Genomic DNA, 25,274 nt, shown 5'->3' with positions numbered 1-25,274 from the left:
GAATGCTCTGAAATCCCCAGTCCCAATCTGTCAGATTTCAGAGCAAATGTACAACGTATCCTTCACGTCCCATTCTCCTAGCACTGGATACAAAAGGCACAGGAGGGAACGGCCATTCGTGGCTGGTGGAAGATTCCGGGACTTACCCTTTCACCATCTAAGAGCAAATGAGCTCGGAAGACCACGGCATCGTTGATGGGCACCTCTTCGTTCCTGTATAAGATCTGAAAGACTCGGCTGTGCACAGTGCTCTCGTGGACACAGGCTGAGTGCAGGCTGCCGCTGTCTGCAAAACAAGAACCGGTAGCAGCTCATGACTCCCGTCCTGCCCTGGATCTGCGGCCTCCTTGGGGGTCAGTCCAGCTCAAGGAAAACAATGGCCCCAAACTGCATTCCAGTTCCCAAAGACCAAAAGCCACAGATGAATGTGATTCCATCACACAAGACTTATGGTCACCGAATCGGGCTGGCATCTCAGAAAGAACCGTCTTCAGTCCTTTATAAGTCATAGGATCTTGGCTAAATCACTTGTCGTGCAGTGGGCAGTGTTCCCTGGCTGGAAATTAGTACCTGCTAAATTATTTACCTGCTCACATGACCCCTCCTTCATAAAGCCTTCCATAATCCCCCTCTCCTGGAAATAATGAGGAGAAAAGCAGAGAAATAAAAACAGAAATTGGTCTTCTATAAGGATATCCTAGCGTCCACAGAATCTCTCTCTCCTGAAAGTGTTGTTTGCACAGCACATAGGATATGAAGGATGTTCTGTCTTGAGTTTTAGGTAAATGTGTAATTCTAATTACATTAGATGTCCAGTTTTTTAAGGAACTTGCTCAATCCCATGTCTTCCAGTGCATTCTAAATGTACCCTAATCCCTAAACATTGTCTCAAAGGTAGGTTGAATTTCAAGAAGATAAACCTACTCAAGGAGGTTAAGAGATCTTCCTGCATCCCCCGACCAGGGTTACTATGAAGAGAACATGGGTGAATTCTTCCAAATCACTTAACACACAAACTGCAGAGTTGGAAAAATATAGAAATCTTCTAAAATAAATAATGGTACTATTTATATAATATAAAGCAAAGATAACTCATTCATGATAATGGCCAAGTGGTATTTCACAGCTTCCAAAGTGCTTTTCAAATGTGTTTCTTTCCTTAATCCTCACAGAAAATTGCTAGGGTAAGTTTTCACCACAGATGAAGAGACCAAGCCTCAAAGAAGGGGAGGGAGGTGTCATGACAGTCGCTATATGAGGAGGCGTTGTGTGGATTCATCCTCACATCCACCTACTTAACAACTGAGAAAAGACGTCTTGGGTGAATGAGTAAAATGCACCCATTTCCTAGCAAAAGACAGGTATGCTGTAAAGCTCTACTGAAAAACGGAAATAGTGTGATTGCAAAGGGAAGCAAGAAAATTTTTTAAGAAGCCCAACCAGCAAAGGAAAACGGCTTGAGTGCCTTGTGCAGTGTCCCCAGCTGGCTGGAACAGTCCCTTGGAAAGAGGGACAAAGGGTTACTGTCACCTCCCCATGCACAGTGACACTTAACACCTGCATTGTAGCTTCAGAGTAGGGAAAAAGAAATGTAAAATCCCAGGTCGTTTCCAAGGCTGCGCAGATGTTCACGCTCCAATTTGCACTTCATCGTGAAGGAAATAAAACTTCTGGCCTGACACAGCCCTATTGAGACCTGTTGGATTCAAACTGATGTGGCTTTTCAACAGAAGCGATCCTTGCGTGCAAATGCCCTTCTGTTTTTATTTGCTGCATCAGCCCTTTTTCTATCACTGTCAAGGCCTGGTTGATCTATAGGCCAGACCGACAACGTGGCCGAGGATGGATGGGGTAAATACTTTGAAGGTCAGAGCAACACTGAGCTGTCTAGGACCTGGAGGGACAGCCAGCAAAACAGTTCAATCACTTGCCTTCTTGGGCAAGTGACATCACTCCTTGTAACAGCAGCTTTCCACGTGAAAAACGGGCATCTCCACACACTGACCTTCTGGGATCAGCGTAGACAGAAGAGGATAAAATAAATCAAGATCTGAAGAGCAAGCATGTCCTAGGCATGCAAAATGCAGTAGGATGACTTTTTCATTGTGTTTCGAGAAAGGTCGTAGCACTTTCTGTTGAATACATTTCCACCGGCTACATATCTATGGGAGACTGAGCTCCTCTGATTTTGAGCAGATGGACGAACTAGATCGCAGGACTCAGCAGTATTTACAGAAGATTGTGGCATCCCCAGGTGCCTCATTAAGCCCAGGACAAGGCATTTCTGATGCCCCGTGAGACTTTCTGTGGCATTTTCTCATCACTAGTATGTAGGGCACAAAACAGGCGCCTCCCTGCAAAGGAAGGTTCACTGGTCACAAGACACCCTCTGGGGTTGTGGGTATCACTGGGACAGCGCCTGCCTGCTTTGTTCCCACTGGGATTCTCCCTTCTTCAACAATGACAGCCCGCACTTGGACACCTTGCTCATTATCCTGGCTCTCTTCCTGACATTCTGAAGGAAAGCTTCCTTTCTTCCCCTCAGCAAGGTCACTTCCTGAACTTTCTATGAATGGCTCATTTGCAGGACCTTCCTTGGCAGACAGAGGGCGCTCGTTCACACCTTGTTCTCCTCACCCTCTTATGCACCAGGTTCTGGGCACCTAGAGGTGAGGGCAGTGCCTGCTCTCTCTACTCTGAAAGACCTTGCTCATACCTTGGGAGGCTGCCGCTTCCTAGCAGTGGGGTAAAAAGCCACTTTTCTCTTTAGACTGTTTTGTTGTTGTTGTTGTTGAAATCACAAACTCATCTTTTTTTTTTTTTTTTTTTTTAATCCTTTTGTAATTTTACATCGGTGAAAAGAACATGTCTTGGTATATCCCAAGTGTTACTTCAAATATTCTGACACTTTTTTTTTTCTTAATGTTATTGGAGGATGGTTGATTGACAATGCTGTGTTAGCTTCAGGTGTATAGCAGAGTGATTCAGTCATATATATGCACACATTCCTTCTTTTTCAGATTCTTTTCCCATATAGGTTATTATAGAACCTTGAGTTCCTTGTGCTGTACTGCAGGTTCCCACTGGCTATCCACTCTCTGTATAGTAGTGTGTGTAAATTAATCCCAAGCTCCTAATTTATCCCCCCCGCTTTGTTTCCCCTTTGGTAACCATAAGTTTTTGAAATCTGTGAGTCTGTTTCTGTTTTGTAAATAAGTTCATTTATATCATTTTTAATTAATTCCACATATGAGTGATATTATATATTCGTGTTTCCCTGTCTGACTTACTTCACTATTTACAATAGCCAAGTCACAGAAACAACCTAAATGTCCACTGACAGAGGAATGGATAAAGAAGATGTGGTGTGTGTGTGTGTGTGTGTGTGTGTGTGTGTGTGTGTGTGTGTGTGTGTATAATGAAATATTCCTCAGCCATTAAAAAAGAATGAAATGATGCCATTCGCAGCAACATGGATAAGCCTCGAGATTATCTTTAGACTGTTTTTACTTATTGTTTGGAGACCAGACCAGTGGTCCAATGAGAAGGTGTAGATTAGTCTTCCTAAATATCTGTCTTCTTTTGTATGTGTCAGGATTGATACCATGGATGAGTATCTGAAAGGAGAGTTAGAACTTTGAGGGAAAACAAGTCTGATGGAAAGACGGTGGGAGGGGCAAGAGAAGGGGATAGAAGGAAGAGGAGGGCAGTAGAAAAAAGGGAGCAGAGCAGATGAGAGAGACACCTCTTCAGAGGCTCCCATTGTCCAAACAGTTTAATCTGGAACTTCAAACCAGAAAGCAAGAGTAAAAAAACTTTTAGGTTCTGCTGTTTCTTTCCCCCCAAATGAGTGATACCAGTACTTTGCATATCTTATGTGCCTCTAAATGCTTACAACTCAAGTTACCCTCCCTCTGCTGAGAGCCCCCTCCAGCCCCAGAGGGCTCTGTGAGCCCAGATTACAAAGCACAGGTGCTGCTTATCTGACATGGACCCTCTACCCCAGAGTCCAAGCCGGGGTGCTCTCATGGGCATTGACTTGTAGACTGAATCTCACTCCCACTCTGGGAACATGGTCATGGCTCTGCCAGTACACAGGAGCTCCCCAGAGAATCAGGTTTGCGCTAAGCAGTCGAAACTCTGTGGGACCCCTTCCAGCCCTCCAGGCCTGAGGACGGCTGGGTGAGGTCTGGGCTATTTGAAAACAAAGATTCTAAGAAGCTATCACGGCATTTCTTCGAACCCAGGCCACATTCATATGGGAGAACCTTCCAAAACATTAGAGTTCATGGAAGTTGAAAAAGCCAAGTCAGATTATGAGCAACTCAAGGTCAGAACCTTGGAGTTTATATGGTTTAGAACAGGATCTCCTTCAGCAAAGCAAAAATAGGTGTCCTAGACTTGCCCCACTACTTTCTCACTATGTGGCCTTGGGCAGGAAAGTAAATAGGAGCTTAAGTGAAGCAAGAGTCACACCCAGCTTATTTTACCTGATGAATGTCAGACTCAGATGAGATGAGAACTAAAGAGGTGTATGGATAACTGTGAAATTCTCAAAACCCAAGCAGATTTCCTGGTAAGATAAAGATGATAATGATGATGACTCTTTACACTAGATAATTGTCTGGCTGTTTCTAGGAACAGGAAGGACAGAAAGTCACCTTGAAGCCAAGGTTTATTATTGTTTCTGTTTCAAAGAGTAGGCAGAAGAAAAAAGCCACCTGAAGCAGATGTTCACTGTTTTTCCAGAGAATGAGCAAAATGACCTTCAGTATCACATAAGCTTTGTCAGATCGGTAAGGCCGCTGCACACTCACTGCCAGGGCAGAGAGGTGTGGCATGACCTTCTGTGATTCCATCAAGGTGGCTACCTTTCCTGGAGACCCTATCACAGGAGTACAAGTGGAACGGTCTGCTTCGAGAGAGGAGGAAATTCTGGGAGCAAAGAGACCAAGATCTTGATGACCTTTTCTGGAGTTTGGAAGTTGGGGAGGTCTGTTACACTGGGACAGACTTTTCCTGATGTAGGGGGTATTAACATACTGTGTGGATCAGGCATGGAAAGCTTGTTCCTGGAAGTAGAAGGACTTTGAAGAAAGCTGGGGCCTGAAATGATGACTCTGGATGTTGCCCACGGACAAGGGGTTTGTAAGCAGAAGTTGACTTTGTTACATGGTGACCTGAAAAGCTCTGCGGACCCATCTATCCTGGCGCAAAGGCTGTGCTTTGTAGAGCAGTGGTATTGCGGTTCCGAGGCTTGTGCCCACGAGGTCCGTAGGGATGCTTGTGGAAGCAAGTTCACCACTGAGAGGACGAGCCTTCTTGGAACTCTAGAGAATCACCTTCAGTGGAGCACCGGCACGGCCACGAGAAGCCCAGAGCAAGGGACCAAGCAACCCAGTTTTCTCCTAGCCCGGCATTCAGAAAAGGACCCTGGTCCACTGTGGAATCTCAGAGCTTCTTGGACAATATGAGACGGGGGAGGCACGCTGGCACGTCTGCCAACAGGGCATGTAGAGACACAAGCCCGTTTGTGGAATATCCAAAGAGTTGTGAACATACTGGCACCTTCAGTATTTGAAGCGTATCAGACGGATGATACATCAATAAAGGGCTGCATTTTAGTTGTCATTTTTATTTTGCCATTTGAAAGAAAGCAAATGTTTTTCTTACTTTCTACTTGACCCTTCTGTACATGGAATATTGAATATTTTGTTTTAGTGCCCATAGAGATGAGTGTAAGCCTTAACCATATCTCCAGATTAATATGTTTCTATGGGTTTTGCTATAAAATATATTAATTAATTCATTAAATTCTTATGAATCACCTGCTATGCATCAAGTCATAGGTTAAAAAAAAAAAAAACAGATTCAGTCATCAACAGTCACAGGGTTCCTTCATAGAGAACAGACCTGTGGTTGCTAAGAGGGAGGGGGAGTGGGGAAGGGATGGAGTGGGGGTTTGCGACTGGCAGATGCAAACTATTGTATATAGAATGGATAAACAACAAGATGGACAAACAACAGGATGGATAAACAACAAGGTCCTACTGTATGGCACAGGGAACTATATTCAATATCCTGTGATAAACCGTAATGGAAAAGAATACGAAAAAGCATGTATGTATGTGTGTCTATATAGACACACACACACACACACACACACACACACACACAAACTGAATCACTTTGCTGTACAGCAGAGATTAACACAACATTGTGAATCAACTGTATTTCAATAAAACAAAGTAAACGAAAACGAAACAAAACAAAACAAAAACAATCATAGGGTTCCTTGCGGGGTGTTCCTGTCTGGAACATCTATCCATGGAGTAGGGATGAGTAGTCCCTTAATTGTTCACCTCCACAGACTTCTCCTTGTCTGAACGAATTTCTCAGCTTTCCAGATACATTGCATTATTTAAAACATCTTATATAGGCTACTTTAACAGTTTTAATTGAGGGAGCAAATTATGTACAACAAACTGGGTTTGGGCACAGATGTTGTTACTTATAACTCTATGGTTTGAAAAAGTCACTTCTGGGCTTCCCTGGTGGCGCAGTGGTTGAGAGTCCGCCTGCCGATGCAGGGGACACGGGTTCGTGCCCCAGTCCGGGAAGATCCCACATATGCCATGGAGCGGCTGGGCCCGTGAGCCATGGCTGCTGGGCCTGCGAGTCCGGAGCCTGTGCTCCGCAACGGGAGAGGCCGCAGCAGTGAGAGGCCACAAAAAAAAAAAAAAGAAGAAATCACTTCTCTGTAAGATACAACAGACTCGAAACCGTCTGGCTGATTTCACGCTGCTCTACAAAAGTTAGCCTGGGATTGGTTCGTCTGAGTTCCAGGCACTTTATATTCCTTATCTCACTTGACCTTGGGTATGACAGTCTTCATTTCCCTCAGGAGGGAACTCAGGATCATCGGGTTAAGTTACATCCTCAGCAGCAAATGTATCAATAGTAGATGGTAGTAGAATGGTGACTCCAAATCATGTGCTTCTTTTCATTCTTTCATCTCTGAGTTTGTTTACTCGTTTATTATTTAACTAAACGACCCCGTAGACAATGTTAGACATAATACCAGTCACTGGTGATGGTACAGCAACAAGAAGGGCTATTAGCCTGCAGTGTTTAGTGCAAATAATTCCCAACTTCTTTCTCTCCTCACCGCATTCACGTTACTCCATCACTTCTGTTTCACAGGAAAAGAACTGAAGTCCTAGCATGATGGAACAGCAGGCCTTGTGTATTATACTCACTCCAATATGCACTGAATCAATCAGTTAGTTAGTTATTAATGAAGGCAGGGATACAGAGGGATGATTTTTGGAAGGTTCCCTATGTTGGAAGAAGCTCCAGTTCGCAGGACGTCTGACTCCTATCTTAGTCTGCAAGAAAACTCGAGTCACAAAGCAGAGACCGTGGCCTGGCAGAAATTCATGCTTGCAGAAGGAGGGCAACTAAACCAAGGAATACAGGAAAGAAAAAAATACCCTTTAAATTCCTGAAAATGAACAAGGGCTGCTGATGTAATTTAGCCGTGAGCATCCTCCCATCAACACTGAGTGGCCTTAATTACTTAATTATAAACCCTTTTCACCTACCTATTAGAATGAGCCCAGTCAGGCTAGCATTTGATAACACTCTATTAGCCAATAATGTGCACTGCTATGTAATTTCAAAAGTAAAAGGCCAGAGGGCTGCCTCTAACACACTCCAGTCGCCCAAGACTTCCCCTGTTGGGCTTCCTTCCGATCGGTCCTAACCCCTGTGCAGTCTCAGGTATTTCCATTTTTATTCTAATTACAGAGTCCAGTCCATGGCCTTGCCCCTCACGCTTTTGTAACGACAAGAAATGGACTGGAGTTCAAAAGACGTGGATTTCCTCAGGGCTCTGCCATTTGTACACCGCGCACCTGTGAGCAAGGAACTTACCTGGTCTGAACCTCGGTTTCCGACCCTGTGACCCGGGGATGGGAGTTCAAGGGTTGGGAGGGTTGAATGAGATGACCTAGGAGTGTACCGGGCACAGAGTCTAACATTTAACAGCTGGTCTCGGAGAAATGGCAGTGAATATACTGCTGGACGGAGAGGAGCGTGCAGCTGATGCGACGATGTAACGTTATCCACGGTGGAATTCTAGCAGCTGCTAGCAGAACTCTTGAGGGAAGTGGAAAGGGAATCCTCAATTGTTTCTTGATCCTGGGAAGACAGCGGGCTTGGCGCAGGGCAGTGGGCACTGCCTGGAAAGACAGAGTTTCAGGAATCTCCCTGTTTATAGCTGGGAGTCTTTCAGTGAGATGTTAACTCTCCCAGCCTTATTTCGTTCACAGACGAAAATGGCAATAATGATTTGACTCCCCAGGGTGGCAAGAAGAAGATTCCTTATTTTTTTGTTTGTTTTTGTTTGTTTGTTTTTCTTTTTTACACTGTATATCTTAATTTTATTTTTTAACATCTTTATTGGAGTATAATTGCTTTACAGTGGTGTGTTAGTTTCTGCTCCATAACAAAGCGAATCAGCTGTACATATACATATATCCCCGTATCTCTTCCCTCTTATGTCTCCCTCCCTCCCACCCTCCCTATCCCACCCCTCTAGGTGGTCACAAAGCACCGAGCTGAGCTCCCTGTGCTACGCGGCTGCTTCCCACTAGCTCTCTATTTTACGTTTGGTAGTGTGTATATGTCCATGCCACTCTCTCACTTCGTCCCAGCTTCCCCTTCCCGCTCCCCACCTGCCTGCTGATGGAAAGTAGCTACGTTCATGGTTTCCCTCTCTTCCCTGCTCCCCCTGGGATGGCTCCTCCTGCCCTTCCCGCCTCTGTGTTGGAGACCTCCATCTACGTCTTGCTGTTTCCAAGACTTTATACGCCACTCACAAGCTGAGAACCCTCAAATGCCTGACTCCAGCTGCACCTTTCTCCTCTCCAGTGGACCTGATCCCTCGCCCGCTCGACATTACTCCTTTGATGTCAACTCCACACCGTAAACTTACATACCCAACATAGAACCTTCGGTTGTGTCCCTCCCCCAATCTCTCTCTCTTTTTTTTTTTAATCAAATACTTCTTGTTATTTTATTATTGGTAAATAATGGAAGAAAAAATGGTCCTCATTTTTATATCTTTTTTTTTTACATTATCATTCTTACAGCACTCTTTCTTTTTTGGCTAATTTTGTTGTTCAGTATCCTGTTGCTTCTAGGTATTATAAATTTTTTTTTTTTTTTGCCGTACGCGGGCCTCTCACTGCTGTGGCCTCTCCCGTTGCGGAGCACAGGCTCCGGACGCGCAGGCTCAGCGGCCATGGCTCACGGGCCCAGCCGCTCCGCGGCATGTGGGATCTTCCCGGACCGGGGCACAAACCAGTGTCCCCTGCATCGGCAATGCGGACTCTCAACCACTGAGCCATCAGGGAAGCCCTATAAAATATTTTTTAACATCCTTATTGGAGCATAATTGCTTTACAGTGGTGTGTTAGTTTCTGCTTTATGACATAGTTTCTGCTTTATAACAAAGTGAATCAAAACCATGGAACGCTTCCCGAATTTGCGCGTCATCAAGGGCCATGCTAATGTCGTCCCAGTTTTAGCATATGTGCTGTCGAAGCGAGCACCCTCCCCCAATCTCTCAATCCCAAAGAGTAAAATATTTCCTGGTCATCTTTGATTCCTCTTTCTCCCTTACCCTCTCACCCAATCCTCCATAAATCCTGTGGGTTTACATTCAAAATGCGGTTCTGATGAATCCCTTCTGGGTCACTTCATCATCTTCTCTCAATAGAGAATGTGGAAAACTTTATCTCTACTTCTAGTATGACTACTCTTTAGTCTATTCATATACAATATAAAGCAGACTTCATCACCGCCCTCCCCCCACTGCATTTAGAATAAAATCTACATTACCTACTATGGTTGAATTGGCCCTAAATGACCAGTTTGGAAGCTGAAGTCCAGGTGAGGGTTTAGCACAGAGCCAGGTCTTTTCCTGAAGTCTAGGTCAGGCAAATATTTATCAGACGCATGACTGACCAAGGCTCCAAGTGGTCCGATCACTGAGAATTTGGCAACAATGTTTAATAAACATTTGTGGAAGTGAACTGAATCTGGGCTCAAGCAGCTTGCTGCTCAGGGATCTGTTTGCTGCTATGTCCTCAAGATGACCCGGAATCCACACCTATCCTGTTCCCTTACAAACAGCCAGTGCTAAGTATGCCTGAAACGTACAGCCTGGGGTTTTCTGAGAGGGGTATAACCAAGGCTCCACCTTCTAATTCTGAAACCCATTCTGTTCAAAAGTCATCAGACCCAGCAAATGGGAGGCAAAGAGCCCTGTTTACGTGATTCAGACTTTCCCGAGCCATCTGCCTCGGCCATATGCTTCCCAAGGAGAACTAAGTATAGCACAATTGCAGCTAATCAAATCTTTGTAAGAGCTGCAGCATCCCCGCCCAGTCATGGGCCTGGCATGTTCCAAGGAGCACAGAGCCCTTCTCCAGCCCAAGGTGACCTTGGCCTTAATGGGAGACCACAGAATGTAGAGGGCAGTTGTGACTTGCTAGGAAAATATCAGCGAGTGCCGAGAGGCACTGCTGAGTAGGTAAGAACAGGTGGTCACTCTGTCTTTCTCTTCCACAGAGATGGAAGTCCCCTCCAGTAGATCAGCCCCATGGCCATGGCTGAGCCAAGACTGACAAGTCCAGAGAGAGAGCTGCGCCCCAGGCCCTAACTCTCTCCAAGAGCTGAACCCACCACTGACCCCTCCCCAAGCCGTGAATGAGTGGAGCTCCCCCCAGTCAAGGCCATTCTTACCTGGACTCTTCTCCAAAGCCTCACCTTCCTCTGTTACACCCCTGTCTGTTAGGACACATACCCCAAATGGTTAGCACAGGTGCCAACCAATCAGGATGCGTGCCAGGCACAGTGATGCGCAGTGTCCTGGAGGCCATCTGCTGTGCCGGCACAAATCCTTTCTTTACGGACTACAGGGAAGGCGAGGGTTTGGGAGAGGGACCAGGCTAACTGGCCAGTGGAGGGGCAGCTTAGGCATCTGAGGGCAGTGGCTACCCTGACAACTGCCCCTACCAGATGCATTGGCTGAACATCGCCCCTCGTTAAAATGAACATGGTTTCTCCAAACCACGTGCAGGGCAGCCCAGCCTCTCTGCTTGAGACCTGTCCCTGCAGCTAGAGGGGTTATTTTTTTTGCCCCTCAGAAGTCCCATGCTTTCATCTCACTCCTCCTCCCCCTAAACTCAGTGTCAGCCCAGAGGAACCTGAGCGCCTGTCCTCCAGGACATGGGTGGCCTTGCAGCCGTTACTTCCCCCTTCCCTGCATCAGCATCTTGTCCTTCTGCTGTGCATCTGCAACAAGCGCCACAGGAGCATCTGCACGTGGACCTGGAAACTACCCCAGGGCCAGCTCTCTTCTCTCCAACACAAACCATCTCCATCGCTAGATACCCCCAGGCTCTCAAAGTTGGTCTGCATGCCTTAGAGTCCTGGACTCTGATGGGTCACCCTGACTCAGACCTGGCAGTGGCTGAACCTAGTAACTGACCTTCAACTTCCCACACAGCAAATGCAGGACACAAGGGTGTCTACCCCATGCCCCGACCCAACTCTGAGATATTCCTTGATCTGAACTTCGTAGCTCCAGCCTACAACTGGACCAGTCTCAGCACAGCTGGAGTGTTTGGCACCCACCCACTCACGTGGTGCTGACACTTCAGGGATTAGGACCCTGAGGAACTGAGCTAGGATCTGCTCCCTCCCCATCTTCCTGGCCAACTTCACGCTCCCCTTCAGCAGCTTTCTCTGACCGTCGCAGCCTAGAGGGAATGTGGATCCTACACGTTCACTCAGCATTCGGAAGATGCTCCATTTCTGACTGTACCCCCTCAACACACTTACATCCCATTCATCAAAGATACTGAGAATTCCAGGGTCCGTGATGGATCTGCGGACATGAGACAGTCCCTGTTCTTGAAGAAGGCTGTTATCATTCTATTCCCATGAATAAATGTCATGATTTCCCCCAATAGTTTCACCTTTTGAATCGTGCACTTATAACCCATCACAGGTGATCAATGGGTGTTTGGTCAATTACAGAGATACGGCAAGATGGCGTGAGGAATGTCAGAGAACTTTTTCGACCACTGGGACTTGGGGGGGAGGGGCACTGCTAAGAGGTCTGGGTTAGTGTCTCGATTTTTCTCTATTACAAGGACGTGACGTTCCTTTCATCGCTTTGCTTTCTGTAAAAATGCAGCTATAATCTCTAATTATGGTATTGTCATGTGTACCAAATTAGATCACAGGAAGCAATGTCTATGGTTCGCTAGAATGAACACTACTTTTCAATGCTCTAATTACTTTCTTAATTATTTTGGGGGGAGGGAGTTACTGGCTGATAGTGACTTCTACCATGTCAAATACAAGTTCATTTCTGATTAGAAATAAAAGCTAATAAAACTAATACAAATTATGTTATTGATAATTTTCAGAGGTCCTAGCATAGTGCTTGCTCAAAGTCGGTAATCTATAAATATTCCTTGAATATTCTTTTTCCTATGACCTTTTTCCCACTAAGCTTTCTTCTTCTCGTTCATCATAGACCCTGCTTGCTTTGTCCCTTCCTCAGACATTCTCTCAATGGCGCAGGCAGATCATTGCTCCCTCTTCTGACCCCAGAGCAGTTTGCAGCAGCTGACTTAGAGCACCTGTCACGTGCAGTTGCCGTTCTGTGTGACTCTCCTCTGAGCCTGCAGAATACATCACTCACCACTGCATTCTTAGCTTCTAGCAAGGAGCCTGGCGTAAAAGAACACAATTAATATTTTTTTTAATGAATTGATAGCCTCATCCTCATCTCAAAAACCTGTGTCTCCTTGCAAATGTCACCTCTTTATGGAGATTTTCCCATTCATTGTAGTTACAAGTAGCCCAGGTTCTGAAATCAGCTCTGCATTCAAGTTCAGACTCTCCATTCACTTGTTATTTATTTTTACATTTTTTCATTTAGTCGTCTTAAAAAAAATTATTGAAGTATATAGTATACAGTATATACTCCATTATAGGTTATTACAGGATAATGGGTATAATTCCTTTGTTTTATACAGCATAGTTTTGTTACTTATCTACTTATATAAAATCGTTTGTTAATCCCATACCCTTATGTTGCCCCTTCCCCTTCCCTCTCCCCTCTGGTAACTACGAGTTTATTTTCTGTATCTGTGAATCTGTTTCTGTTTTGCTATATACATTTGTTTGTATTATTTTTTTGAATCCACATATAAGTGACATGGTACAGTATTTGCCTCTAACTAATTTCACTAAGCATAGTACTTTCTAGGTTCATGCACATTGCTGCAAATGGCAGAATTTCATTGCTTTTATGGCGGAATAATATTCCATTTTATATATATATATATGCATCTCACATTTTCTTCATCCATTCTTCTGTCCATGGACACTTGGGTTGTTGCCATATCTTGGCTATTGTAAATAGTGTTGCTATGAACATTAGGGTGCGTGCATCTTTTCAAATTAGCGTTTTTGATTTTTCCACTTGCAAATTACTTATGCTTTTTGAGCCTAATGTCCTTCATGTGTAAACTAACCATAAAAACCTCTTCTTCTAAAGCGTTATCGTGAAAGTTAGATAAGACAGTGATTGGTGTCATTATTTTTATTAACAGTGCGCTTTATCCATGTTCACACATTCGTTGTGTGTATTCCACCTTCTACTTTATTCAGCTTGTAATCACCTTATCCTCACCCACATGCCCACCACCCTCATTGTTCTACAAGCTACGTGAAAGCACAGACAATAGGATGGTCATTTGAGTGTCTTTCCTGTGACCTAGGTGAGTGCTTTGAATAAACCAGGTGCTCAGTAAGACTCCGGCAAAGTAATAGGTAGAGCATTAGCCTGGTTATCTCCAAAGGTAGACTGAGTCCTCATTGAGGAAGACAAGTTTTCCTTTTTCATCTGAGCCACTATCCTAAGTCTGAGAATCCACACATCCATGTGGGGACTACTAGCTAAAAGGAAATCACATAGTTCTGTAAACCCATTTCACAGATAGGAACTGGGGGGCTCAAGAAGATGGAGAATCCAGCCCAAGGGCAGAACTAGCAGTGGAACCCAGAAGCCAGCCTCCAAGTCCAGGGCTCTTCCTCCTGCCCCTCAACGGCCTCCCTTGGTGCTCACTGGGGCACTGAAGGACTGTTTGCAAGGCTGTCTCAATGCCTTTGTGTCTGAGCAAATTCTATAAACAGCATCTGAAAGTTGCAGCAGCACCTGCCTGGGTGTCAGCCAAGGCTTGGCTAGTGGGCTCCAAGATCAATGCACACCTAGGCCTGTGTCCTCAGAATCAATTATTGCAGATTTAGATTCAATTACCAGATGGCCTCTTCTCTCAGGCTCATTTTTCTGCACGTCTCCACTTTGGCGCAGAGGTGATCGTGCAAACTTGCTGATGTGCACCACAGCCGCCATCACCCACCTGGCATGAGCTGGGGGCAGCTCTCCTTTCCGACATCCCGGCAGAGTCGGCCTCCCCCACTGCATGCCGGGCTGCCACGGCATCACATGCCTCACGATCACACCTCACCTCCTCATTTTTTTTTTTTTTTTTCTTTTTGCGGTACGCGGGCCTCTCACTGTTGTGGCCTCTCCCGTTGCGGAGCACGGGCTCCGGACGCGCAGGCTCAGCGTGCATGGCTCACGGGCCCAGCCGCTCCACGGCATGTGGGATCTTCCCGGACAGGGGCACGAACCCGTGTCCCCTGCATCGGCAGGCGGACTCCCAACCACTGTGCCACCAGGCAAGCGCCTCCTCATTATTCAATGTCTGTTTGAGTTTCCCGGGGTTCAGTCATGTAGCTCATCTCAGCAGCCATATGACTGGGGCTGAGAAAAAGTAAACTTTTAATGACTGTAATGATTTTCCCTTCTTTATTTTACGTATTTAACTTCTCCTAAACTAGATCCTTCCCAACGGCTTTTTTTTTTTAACATCTTTATTGGAGTATAATTGCTTTACGATGGTGCGTTAGTTTCTGCTTTACAACAAAGTGAATCAGCTATACATATACACATATCCCCATATCCCCTCCCTCTTGCGTCTCCCTCCCACCCTCCCTATCCCACCCCTCTACGTGGTCACAAAGCACCGAGCTGATCTCCCTGTGCCATGCGGCTGCTTCCCACTAGCTATCTATTTTACATTTGGTAGTGTATATATGTCCATGCCACTCCCTCACTTCATCCCAGCTTCCACTTCTGCTTCCCCTTCCCCCTCCCCATGTCCTCTAGTCCATTCTCTATGTCTGCATCTTTATTCCTGTCCTGCCCCTAGGTTCTTCAGAACCTTTTTTTTTTTTTTTTAGATTCCATATATAACCAACGGCTTTTAAGCAAAGTCAATATTCTCTCCTTAGAACTAAAATACATACAAAAGCCAAAACCCTCAGCCCTCCTGGCTATCACTCTCTCTCTCTCCCTCCTTGCCCGAGCAGTGACGCTTACCCAAAGAATGCCTCTACTGGCTGTCTCCATTTCTCCCTCATTTTACTCACACTTCAGTGCCCCCAAAATCTAGTTTCTGGACCCTTATCACCACCCAAAGAGCTCCTATCAAGGTGATGAATGCGCTAGCTGTCACTAAGATGTCCAGGAAAGTATTAATGCACGTTGTACTTGAATTCTCAGAAACTTTCCTTGAACTATCCCCTTCCCGTGGCCTCTGCGAAATCAAGTTCCACTAGTTTCCTCTTGACTCTAGGGTAGCTTTCGTCTGCCTCCTTATCAAAGTCACCTCCCTGCCGCCCTCAATGTCACTCCCCACCTCCCTTACAACGGTTTGTTTTACTTAAGTTACTGCTGGAGTCATATTGACTGTATTCTCTTCCAACCAGAATGTAAGCCCTATGAGAGCACTAAATTGGCCTGTTTTATGCATTCTCCAAGTCTTGTACATAAAACGGAATGCAGTACATAGTCGGTCAATGAAATCCATGCGTCTAACCCAGACTTCTCCGCTCCGTTCAAGACCTTGAAGTCCAGTCGCCTACTTGAGATCTTCTGTTTGGACTTTCAAAGGCAGCACATACTTAGCATGTTTCAAACCACCACTAGAGGGGGAAAAAAAGCTAAGATGCTGCTTTCTCTTCCAATATTCCTTATTTGAGTAAATGGCTCTACGAGCCACCTTGTCGTGTAAACCAGAAATCTGAGAGTCACCATCTCCCTCCACCTTCTGAGTGCGATCCCTCGTCTCCCCATCTCAACCACCAACCAACCTGCCCGTGCTCACCTGGCTTCTCACCTGGACGGCTCAATGGCCTTCGTTCTGCTCAACCTTGCTTCCGGTCTGTCTCTCTACAATATTTCCAAGGGAGCATATTTTCAGTACACAAATAGAATCAAGCTGCTGCCCTGCTCAAAATCTTTCAGTATCTTTCCATTCCTTTTAGGATACAGAAAACACTTTTTTGCCCTAATACAGTCCTCAAAGCCAATTTGCCCCTCTTTATCCTCATCTCATTCCAGGCTCCCTTGTTAACGCTTCCACAGCCACAGTGGCCTGTCATCCCCCTTTTGTCACTGCATCACCTTTGCCCATGCCGCTCCTTCTGCCTGGAGTGGCCCTTCCCTTCCCTGTGGATCATGCCAACTTCTGCTCACCCATCTCTTTCCCCAGAGGAATGTTCTCTCATAGCCCTAAACCTTGTCAAACCCATGATCACAAGCCCTCATAACACAAGGCATCTCTCTGAGTACTGTGATATTAGTTGGTGTAAAAATGACTTTGACTGTTTGAATAATCTCCTACGTTAGACCAAGTCTTCTGTGAAAGACAGGCTCTTTTTGCTCAAACAGTACTATCTGCTTGATAGATATATTTGTTGAATGTGAAATTTTAAAGTATATATTTTTAGGTTTGAAAAAATGGATAAAGACTCTAACCTACTGACTTTTTAATATCTTTAAAAAATCATTTCCTTCTCACTTGATCATTACAAAAAATCATCAAACGAGTTATCCACTTGAAACAAAACTAGCAGTGTAACTGTGGCAATGATTCAGAAACACCCAACTCCTTGACTCCACTGATTTATAAACTCTCTGAGATGGTTTCCTCCTTTGAAAATGGAAACTGAGATACTTTTCTCCAAAGACTGCTGTGAGAATTGATAAAATAGTATTTACAAAATACCTAGCACAGTGCCTGGTATATTCAGCTGCAATATCAATAGAAATGTATTAGCGCCATTGCTACCGATCCGTGAAAATATGGGTCATCCACTGGCACATATTTCAGAAGGCTGAGGCAAAGTGAATTGACTTCAATGAAGATAATCTAGAACGTCCATTTTCAGGAGTCATGACTTTTATCGCGCTTTAAACTTTAACAATATTGACCCAAAGTGCTCTAAACCAAGGCAATCAATACTGGAGAACGTGTGCTCAGGTGAAGCTTTCAGACAGAATTTAGATGAAAGGGAAAGCATCTTTCAATGAGGTCTGGAAGTGATGTGAAATTCTTGTCATCCACCTACTCATTCTTTCATCCATCCATCAGTCCATGGACTCCGCACCTCAGCACTGAGTGACAAGGCTGCGATAGCAGGTGTGTGAGTCATGGCAGTAAGCAAGTTTCTGTCCTCCTAGGACTTACACTGTGGTAAGGGTGGGGGGGAAGAAATGCTCGAGTAATCATTCAGTTATAACGCCATAAATGCTACAAAAAGAGAAACGGAAGGGAATATGGCACACTTAATTTGGGGTGCAGGAAGCGTATGACCTAAAGGTGAAAAGAGGCATCTTATGGGCTATTAAAACTGAAGTTTGACAGTGGCCACAACAGACCCTACAAACCGATGTGAAGGGCTAGACTCAAAAGCAAGGCTCACAAAGGGAGTGGATGAGAACCACGACTCTAAATTCCCCAGTTACATTAGAGGAGTGACATGGCATCAGGGAGAGAGGGAAGAAAGAATTTTAGAGAGAACAAACGTACAGATATTTGGAGAAAGCTGTTGCTATGAAGTCAGTCTCTATTTACACCACCTCCAGTGGAGGAGAGAAAAGAGGTGTCACCTCCTCTCATCTAAGCACGGAGGGCCTACCCAAACAGCTTAACACAGATCTCTCCAGTTCGGGGACCGGAGGACCGGTGCACGTTTGACTCCTCAGAAAGTTAAGGCCACTCCATGCAGCAGGAGAGAGGTCAATGCATTGGGATAAGCTTAGACATTCAGAATTTGTTGAGGCAAAGGAGACATGAATTATGGACCAGACATGAGATCTGTAGGGAGAGCTGACCTGGTGCCATTTTAAGGCCACAGCTCAGGGGAACCACGTGTGTGACAAGACGATCCCGGCAGGGAAAGTCTATGTGAGTGAAACACATCCAATCACAAGATGGAGATCCAGGGCAGGCTGAGCCAGCAGGGAGGTGTGTGGAGTTGCTGATACGGGACCCCTGAGGTTGCACCCCATCAGCAGCATGGAACACCAGCTCACATGAAAATGATGGTGAAGCCAAACAGACCCAGATACAAATCCCAATCCCACCATGTTCCTCCCTAAGCCTCAGTTTCCCCAGCTGTAAGTGGGAATACTGTTGATTATAACCATAGATTGTTGGGAAGAATACATTCCTATTTGTAGGACTGACAGGAAAGCTCAACTTAAGCTGAGAAGCAAAAGCTTTGAAACATCAGACTCCAAAGGTTAGCATGACTTTGTCTAAAACAAAGATAAAGGACAAGCTACAGACTAGGAGAAGATATTTTCTACACGCTACACCAAGGAATCGTGAGCAAAGCTGTGTCTGGCAGGAGGGAGGAGACAAAATTACATCAATAAGGAGCAAATTATCCAAAAAAAGCAGCAAAGGTTGTAAATGGGAAACTCGTAAAAGGGAAAATAAGAATAGCTCATAAACACATGAAAGGAAAGTGATTAGGGAAATGCAGACAAAACAAGATACTAGATTTGTGCAGGAAAATATCCTCATGAACTGCTGGTGGAAGTTCGAACTGGAACTTTGAAACGCCTTCTGGCAGTTTTCTTTCATTTAAATCTGCACATCTGCACGCCCGATGGATGCTTTAGCAACAGGGCTTTTTGTCATCTAGAGCAGGTCCTCACACATTCGCACAAGGAGGCATGCACAGCAATGTTGTCTGAATTGTCATCGTGTACAAATGCCCTCTGAACAGCGGCGTGCCAGCACAAGTCTAAAAACTGTCTTCCAAACAGAACTGATTTGTAACGTTTGCTGATTTCCTGGGGCAAACAGTCCTCCCCCCCCTCCATGGCCAGTTTCAAGCTACCCACATGAAGTCACCAAACCTGAGAAGAGATGCACACAATCAACTCTCAGGCGCAGGTGTGAGATGACCACAGCACACCTCGGTCTCCATCTGCATATGTGAACAGACTTTGTCAAAGAAAGAAAAAAACAAAATCTACCCATTATCTCTTGGTGAGTAGAACATGAAATGAAATGCAGAGAATGTAGACCCGCAAGTTAGCCACGGTTTCTTTGGGGGTGGGTGGGGTCTCACATTTGGATAGCGGGCAAAAATATTTGTAGCCTGATTTGTAACGTGCTCAAGGAGAATTTAGTCATAGATCACTTATGTAATCCAACTCATAAAATACTGAAATTGTTCAAATGACAGAATGGTGTTACTTATGCAGCAAATTAATGAGATGGCCAATTAATGTTGATTCCTTTATTATTCTCTCTTCTCTCTTCTCCCGTGAACCCCGTGGGAAACAAATTAAGTTTGTTCATTCAGCCATCAAATGCACTGTTATTGGGTGCCCACTTGTGCCAAGTGCTGCAGGAGAATATGGACGTGACCAAGACTTACATCAAATTCCCCAACCTGTGGGGGTCATAATCTTGTTGGTGGAGAAACCTGTGTCTGGCAGGTCCTTACGGAACGAAGTCAGTGATTCTTAAAGTAAGAATGAGACATCAGACTGTCTAGTCTAGTCTTCAAAGACATTTACTTTAAATTAAGAGGAATTAAGGAAATTCTTATTAAACATCTGTATTCATGAGACAGCTGTGCCAAGGGCCAGAGAGTTCAAACTGTCTTCAACAAGAAAGAGAACTTCTCAATCCAATAGTAGCGTTAGCTTCAAGTATGGCTTGATTCCTTGGCCAAGGGATGAAACTCAAAACCCTGAATGCCTCTCTGCTTCCTCTTTCTCCACATCCCTTTGACTGTTCAGTGGACATCCCAAGGCTCTTCATACAATGGGACCATGGGCACAGCAGTCTCAGAATTGTCATCCTAGCACCCCAATAACCAGGAGGCTAGAGAGAGAAGACAGGTCCCTCCTTGGAGGTCCTTGTCCAGGACCCAGGCGTATATTGATTGCTTGAGCCCATCAAAGCCAGGCCTAGAGCTGGGAATCAATAGGCCACACCGCTGAGAAGATGGAAGCGGGACACTTCCCAAGGAAAATTAGGTCACTGTCGACAGAAAAAGGGAGTACAGAATCCAAAAAGTCGACTGCTTCAAGACTGCCACTTACCATGCTAGGAGCTTCATGCTGTTTGAGCCATTTGGTTGAACAACAGAAAACAGGCCTCTTCCTCCCCAGGGGAAATTAAAACTCAGGAATTTTAAATGAATTTCTGACTCTTCAAACTGCAAACGGAGGGCCTTTTTCGTAATGAAGCAGAAACAATCATTTATCGTGAAAATGTTCATTAGATTTCAAGTTCTTGAATTAAAATAGCAGCTTTTCCATTGACTAGAGACCTCGGTCAATTCATGTAATGACTCTGGGCCTGTAAGGTTTCCACTTAATCTTTCTTTTTTTTTTTTAAATTTATTTTTTGCATGTTGCCTACTGGCACCTTCTTTTTTTTTTTTTTTTTTAACATCTTTACTGGAGTATAATTGCTTTACAATGTTGTGTTAGTTTCTGCTGTATAACAAAGTGAATCAGCTATATGTACACATATATCCCCATATCCCCTCCCTCTTGCATCTCCCTCCCACCCTCCCTATCCCACCCCTCTAGAGTGAAGTAAGTCGGAAAGAGAAAAACAAATACTGTTATGCTAACACATATCTATGGAATCTAAAAAAAAAAAAATGGTTATGAAGAACCCAGAGGCAAGACAGGAATAAAGATGCAGACGTAGAGAATGGACTTGAGGACACAGGGAGGGGGAAGGGTAAGCTGGGATGAAGTGAGAGAGTGGCATGGACATATATACACTAAATAGCTAGCTAGTGGGAAGCAGCCGCACAGCACAGGGAGATCAGCTCGGTGCTCTGTGTCACTTAATCTTTAAAGTTCCTTTTGGCCCTAAAACTCTGATGTATTTTGCACTTAAGTCTATTTTCTCTGGTTCCTATTTCAATGCCTTCAAGGCAATGATCTTTGGAGTCTTTTCTCAATGAAAGTGAACTAACCAGAAAGATTTAGATCACAATAGTTCCTCACAACTCCTGATGCAACTCTAAAATCCCAGGACGGCTGGTTCATCCCTTTGGTTAGAAGCCCTTTGCCCAGACTCCTCAAATGCACAAGCCCAAGGAAGAATGACACCCAAAAACAGTAAAGGTTCCCAGGGGATGGGTTTCTCAGACTGTGCTCCAAGGTGAGAACAGTCTAGTCTAGTAGGAAGGGCACTGGTCTAGGAACCTGGCATGCAGGTTCCCACGGTGGCTTTGACACTGAACCTTCAGGGCTACAATTTTATAGAGGCAACGTCTCCTTATCTATAGCACATGAGTGCTGTCCCTGATGGATACCCGGCACTGAGTACTGGGCCACACGCTGAGAATGGAAAGGAGTCCTAGAGAGCACGATCCCCACCTTCACTGAGTTCTAGGCTGCAGGGACCAAGAGAGGAGTCAAGTGGTTTTCACAGGAATACATGCACACCATGATGACTGCCACAAGGCAAAGGCACCAGCACTCAGCCAGTTCAGGGGAGGCTTCCTGGGGGAAATGGACTTCAAGAAAAGTACTAAAAGAGAAGTAGGAGCAAGGAAGCAAAGGGGAGGACAGACAAAGGGAGATGCATAAAATGTCCTACCTCTGCGTGCCTGCACACTAGTGGGAACGCTGGTGCACATGCAGCATGAATACATGGTAATAAGCAGTAAGAATTACAAAGAACGTTCAGATAAAATATGGGAAGATTCTAAGAAGCAAGGTCGCTCTTACGTGGAAGATAAAACGCTTGCGTAAATAGGAAAAGGAATGTGATGATCTGGTAATATAGTAGGACATAAACAAGAAAAAACAGAGGGGGTGGGCTAAGCACATCTGGTCGGTATCACAGAACAAGCAAAGGTAACTACCTCCTGAGGGAAACGGGAAATAGCCCAGGCTGAGCCGGGGCGTGCGTCAGGGGAAAACTTGAAAGGTTTTATTTCAAAGACCTTGAAGATAAAGCTTAGCAATGTCCAGCTACTGGATGCTTCCTACTCTGTATCAAAAAACCTCTCTCTAATTATCATACTAAGTGAAGTTAGAAAGAGAAAGACAAACACCATATGATACCACTTATATGTGGAATCTAAAATGTGACACAGATGAACTTACCTACTAAACAGAAACAGACTCACAGACATAGAGGACAGACTTGTGGTTGTCAAGGGGGAGGAGGGGGTGGGGGAGGGATGGGGTGGGAGTTCGCGGTTAGCAGATGCAAACTAGTAATATACAGAATGGATAAACGACAAGGTCCTACTGTATAGTACAGGGAACTATATTCAGAATCCCGTGATAAACCATAATGGAAAAGAATATGAAAAAGAATATGTATGTGTATATGTATATATATACTGAATCACTATGCTGTACAGCAGAAATTAACATAACATTGTAAATCAACTACACTTCAATTAAGAAAAAAAAAAAAACTCTCTCTAAACGTTTGGTACTGTGGACTGAGACTCCCTCTTTCAAATACAATCCCGTCCTTGTTTCTTCTCTCAGTTCTCTGGCTTCCCTCCTCAGGCATCTTCACGAGCTTCTTTTCATCTGCTCGGCCTAGGTGTTCACGGGGCCCCAGCCGTCCTTGGCTGCCTTCTCTTCAAAACCCACAGAACCTCCACGTGTAGACGTATCCCCAGTGCTGACATTAATCTCTGGGTATTTGCTGGTGACTCTGCATGAATGAACCTCAGCTTAAATCTTCCCTGGAAGCAGCCCTGAGTTTCCTGTGTGGAGGAAACGGAGGCACCGGGCACTCGTTTCAGTTTCAAAGACATGGAACCAGGGGTTGAACCCAGATAGACTGTAGATGCCGTTTTTGTGCTGTTCGATGGGTCTTCCATGTGTAAACACTCATTGAAACAATGGCGTGAACATGTGGTTCACTGCCTCTTCTAAAAAAGGTTGAAAATATTTAAATAGTAAAGTTGGGATGACGTGCAGTATCCTAAAAGCACATCCAAGGCACACCGGCGGGGCAGCCCCTGAAGGTCTGGTTTTGCTACTACAGTGCCCAAGGGGGTGATGAGGGCTGCAGTGTGAAGCGAGTGAGGCTGGGGAGGAGGCCGAGCCCAGGAAAGAAGACTGAGCCTGACCAGAGTGATGTCAGTGGGCTTGGAGAGGACCCGGAAGACCCGGAAGAGGAGAAAGTCCCAATTGATAGGACTTGAAATTTGATGCAGTGTGGACGGGGTGTTGGTGAAGGGGTTCAAGCAGTAATTCTGGCCCATCTTGCAGGACCAGGTGGGTAGCAGGGCCATGTATCAACACTGCTGATTTATTCCTCCAGCTGATGCTCAGCACAGGTCCTGTCCTTAGCACTGCGGGTGGAGTAGGGACCTGCCAGGCCCTGGAGCCCGACTCACTGGGGTTGAATCCTCACTCCAAGACTCACTACCTGGGTGGCCTTGAGCCAGTCCATGAGCTCTGCATGCCTAAATTTCCTCTTCTGTACAATGGGACCTATTCCCGTAACTTATCACTTAGGGAAGGTGTGATCATAAAGTAAATCCATACACATAAATACGTAACATATTTGAAATATTCTATTTCGTGGCACATAGAAAACAGTGGTGATTTACTGAAAGTAGCATTATCATCAAATTTTAGAGGAGACACATATGGAATAAAACTAGCTGAAGTGGTATGAAGAAAAATAAAGCGGAATAAGAAATTGAGTTATAACAGGAAATCTATATTTTTCAAAACAACTGGGCAAGAAGCCTCTCTGAGGAGGTGACATCTGAGCAGAGACCTGACCTGGATTCACTGAGAAAACAAGCTAGGTGAAGACTGCAGAGGAACGACCAACTTCACAGTGGAAGGACCCCCTAAGTTGCGAAGCTCTGAGTTGGGAATGAGCTTTGGTGATTCAAGGAAGAGTAAGAGTGATGGGGAAGAAGGGAGGAGATGGGTTTAAGGGGAAAGTCAAGGATCAGACCATACAGGGGCCAATCAGGACCTGCTAAGGACTCTGTATTTTGCTCGAAGGTCTGCATGAAGCAATGTGATGCAGTAGTTAAGAGCCAGACCGCCTGAATGGGACCTTAACCCAGCCTCTTCCCAGATGTGCACATCAGTACCTTTATCTATAAAGTGGGGATAATAGTAGCACCTACCCTATGGAGTTGTGAGAAGTGAGAAAATTTAATATATGCAAAGAATATAGAACAGTGCCTGGTGTATATTAAGCATTCTGTGCCATCATCATCATCATTAGAAGACTTTCAGTAACGGTCCAACATAATCCAAATTATCTGTAAAAAGCACTACCCTGGCTTTTGTGTGAAGGTGATGCAGGTCAGCCTTTGGCAGTGGTGAACTAAAATGAGTGGAGTCCTGAGAGTGATGGAGAACGATCATTGCATTTGCATTGGACATGGACTGAAAACTTCTCAGGCTGATGTGCAGCAACATGGATGGACCTAGAGATGATCATGCTAAGTGAAGTAAGCCAGACAGAGAAAGACAAAAATCATATGATATCGCTTATATGTGGAATCTAAAATACGACACGAATGAACTTATCTACGAAAGAGATTCACAGACATGGAGAACAGACTAGTGGTTGCCAAGGGGGAGGTGAGGTGGGGAAGGGATGGACTTGGAGTGTGGGATTAGCAGATGCAAACTATTATATACAGGATGGATAAACAACAAGGTCCTACTGCACAGCACAGGGAACTATAGTCAATATCCTGGCATAAACCATAATGGAAAAGAATATGAAAAAGAATGTATATATATGTATAACTGAATCACTCTGCAGAACAGCAGG

General features: G+C 45.0%; 1 protein-coding gene across 1 annotated transcript in view; it reads right to left on the bottom strand.

The window, feature by feature from the left end:
• The window catches only part of FAM135B (family with sequence similarity 135 member B), a 166,893-nt gene that overhangs the window by 94,083 nt on the left and 47,536 nt on the right, over positions 1-25,274 (bottom strand). Inside the window, exon 3 of the mRNA XM_007464596.1 lies at positions 147-286. Coding sequence (XP_007464658.1) covers positions 147-286 — 140 coding nt within the window. The remainder of the gene's footprint in view (positions 1-146; positions 287-25,274) is intronic.

The sequence above is a fragment of the Lipotes vexillifer genome, unplaced genomic scaffold (genome assembly GCF_000442215.2).
Source record: "Lipotes vexillifer unplaced genomic scaffold, Lipotes_vexillifer_v1.1 scaffold394, whole genome shotgun sequence".
Lineage (NCBI taxonomy): Eukaryota > Metazoa > Chordata > Mammalia > Artiodactyla > Lipotidae > Lipotes > Lipotes vexillifer.
This window is presented reverse-complemented; position numbering and strand designations above follow the sequence as displayed.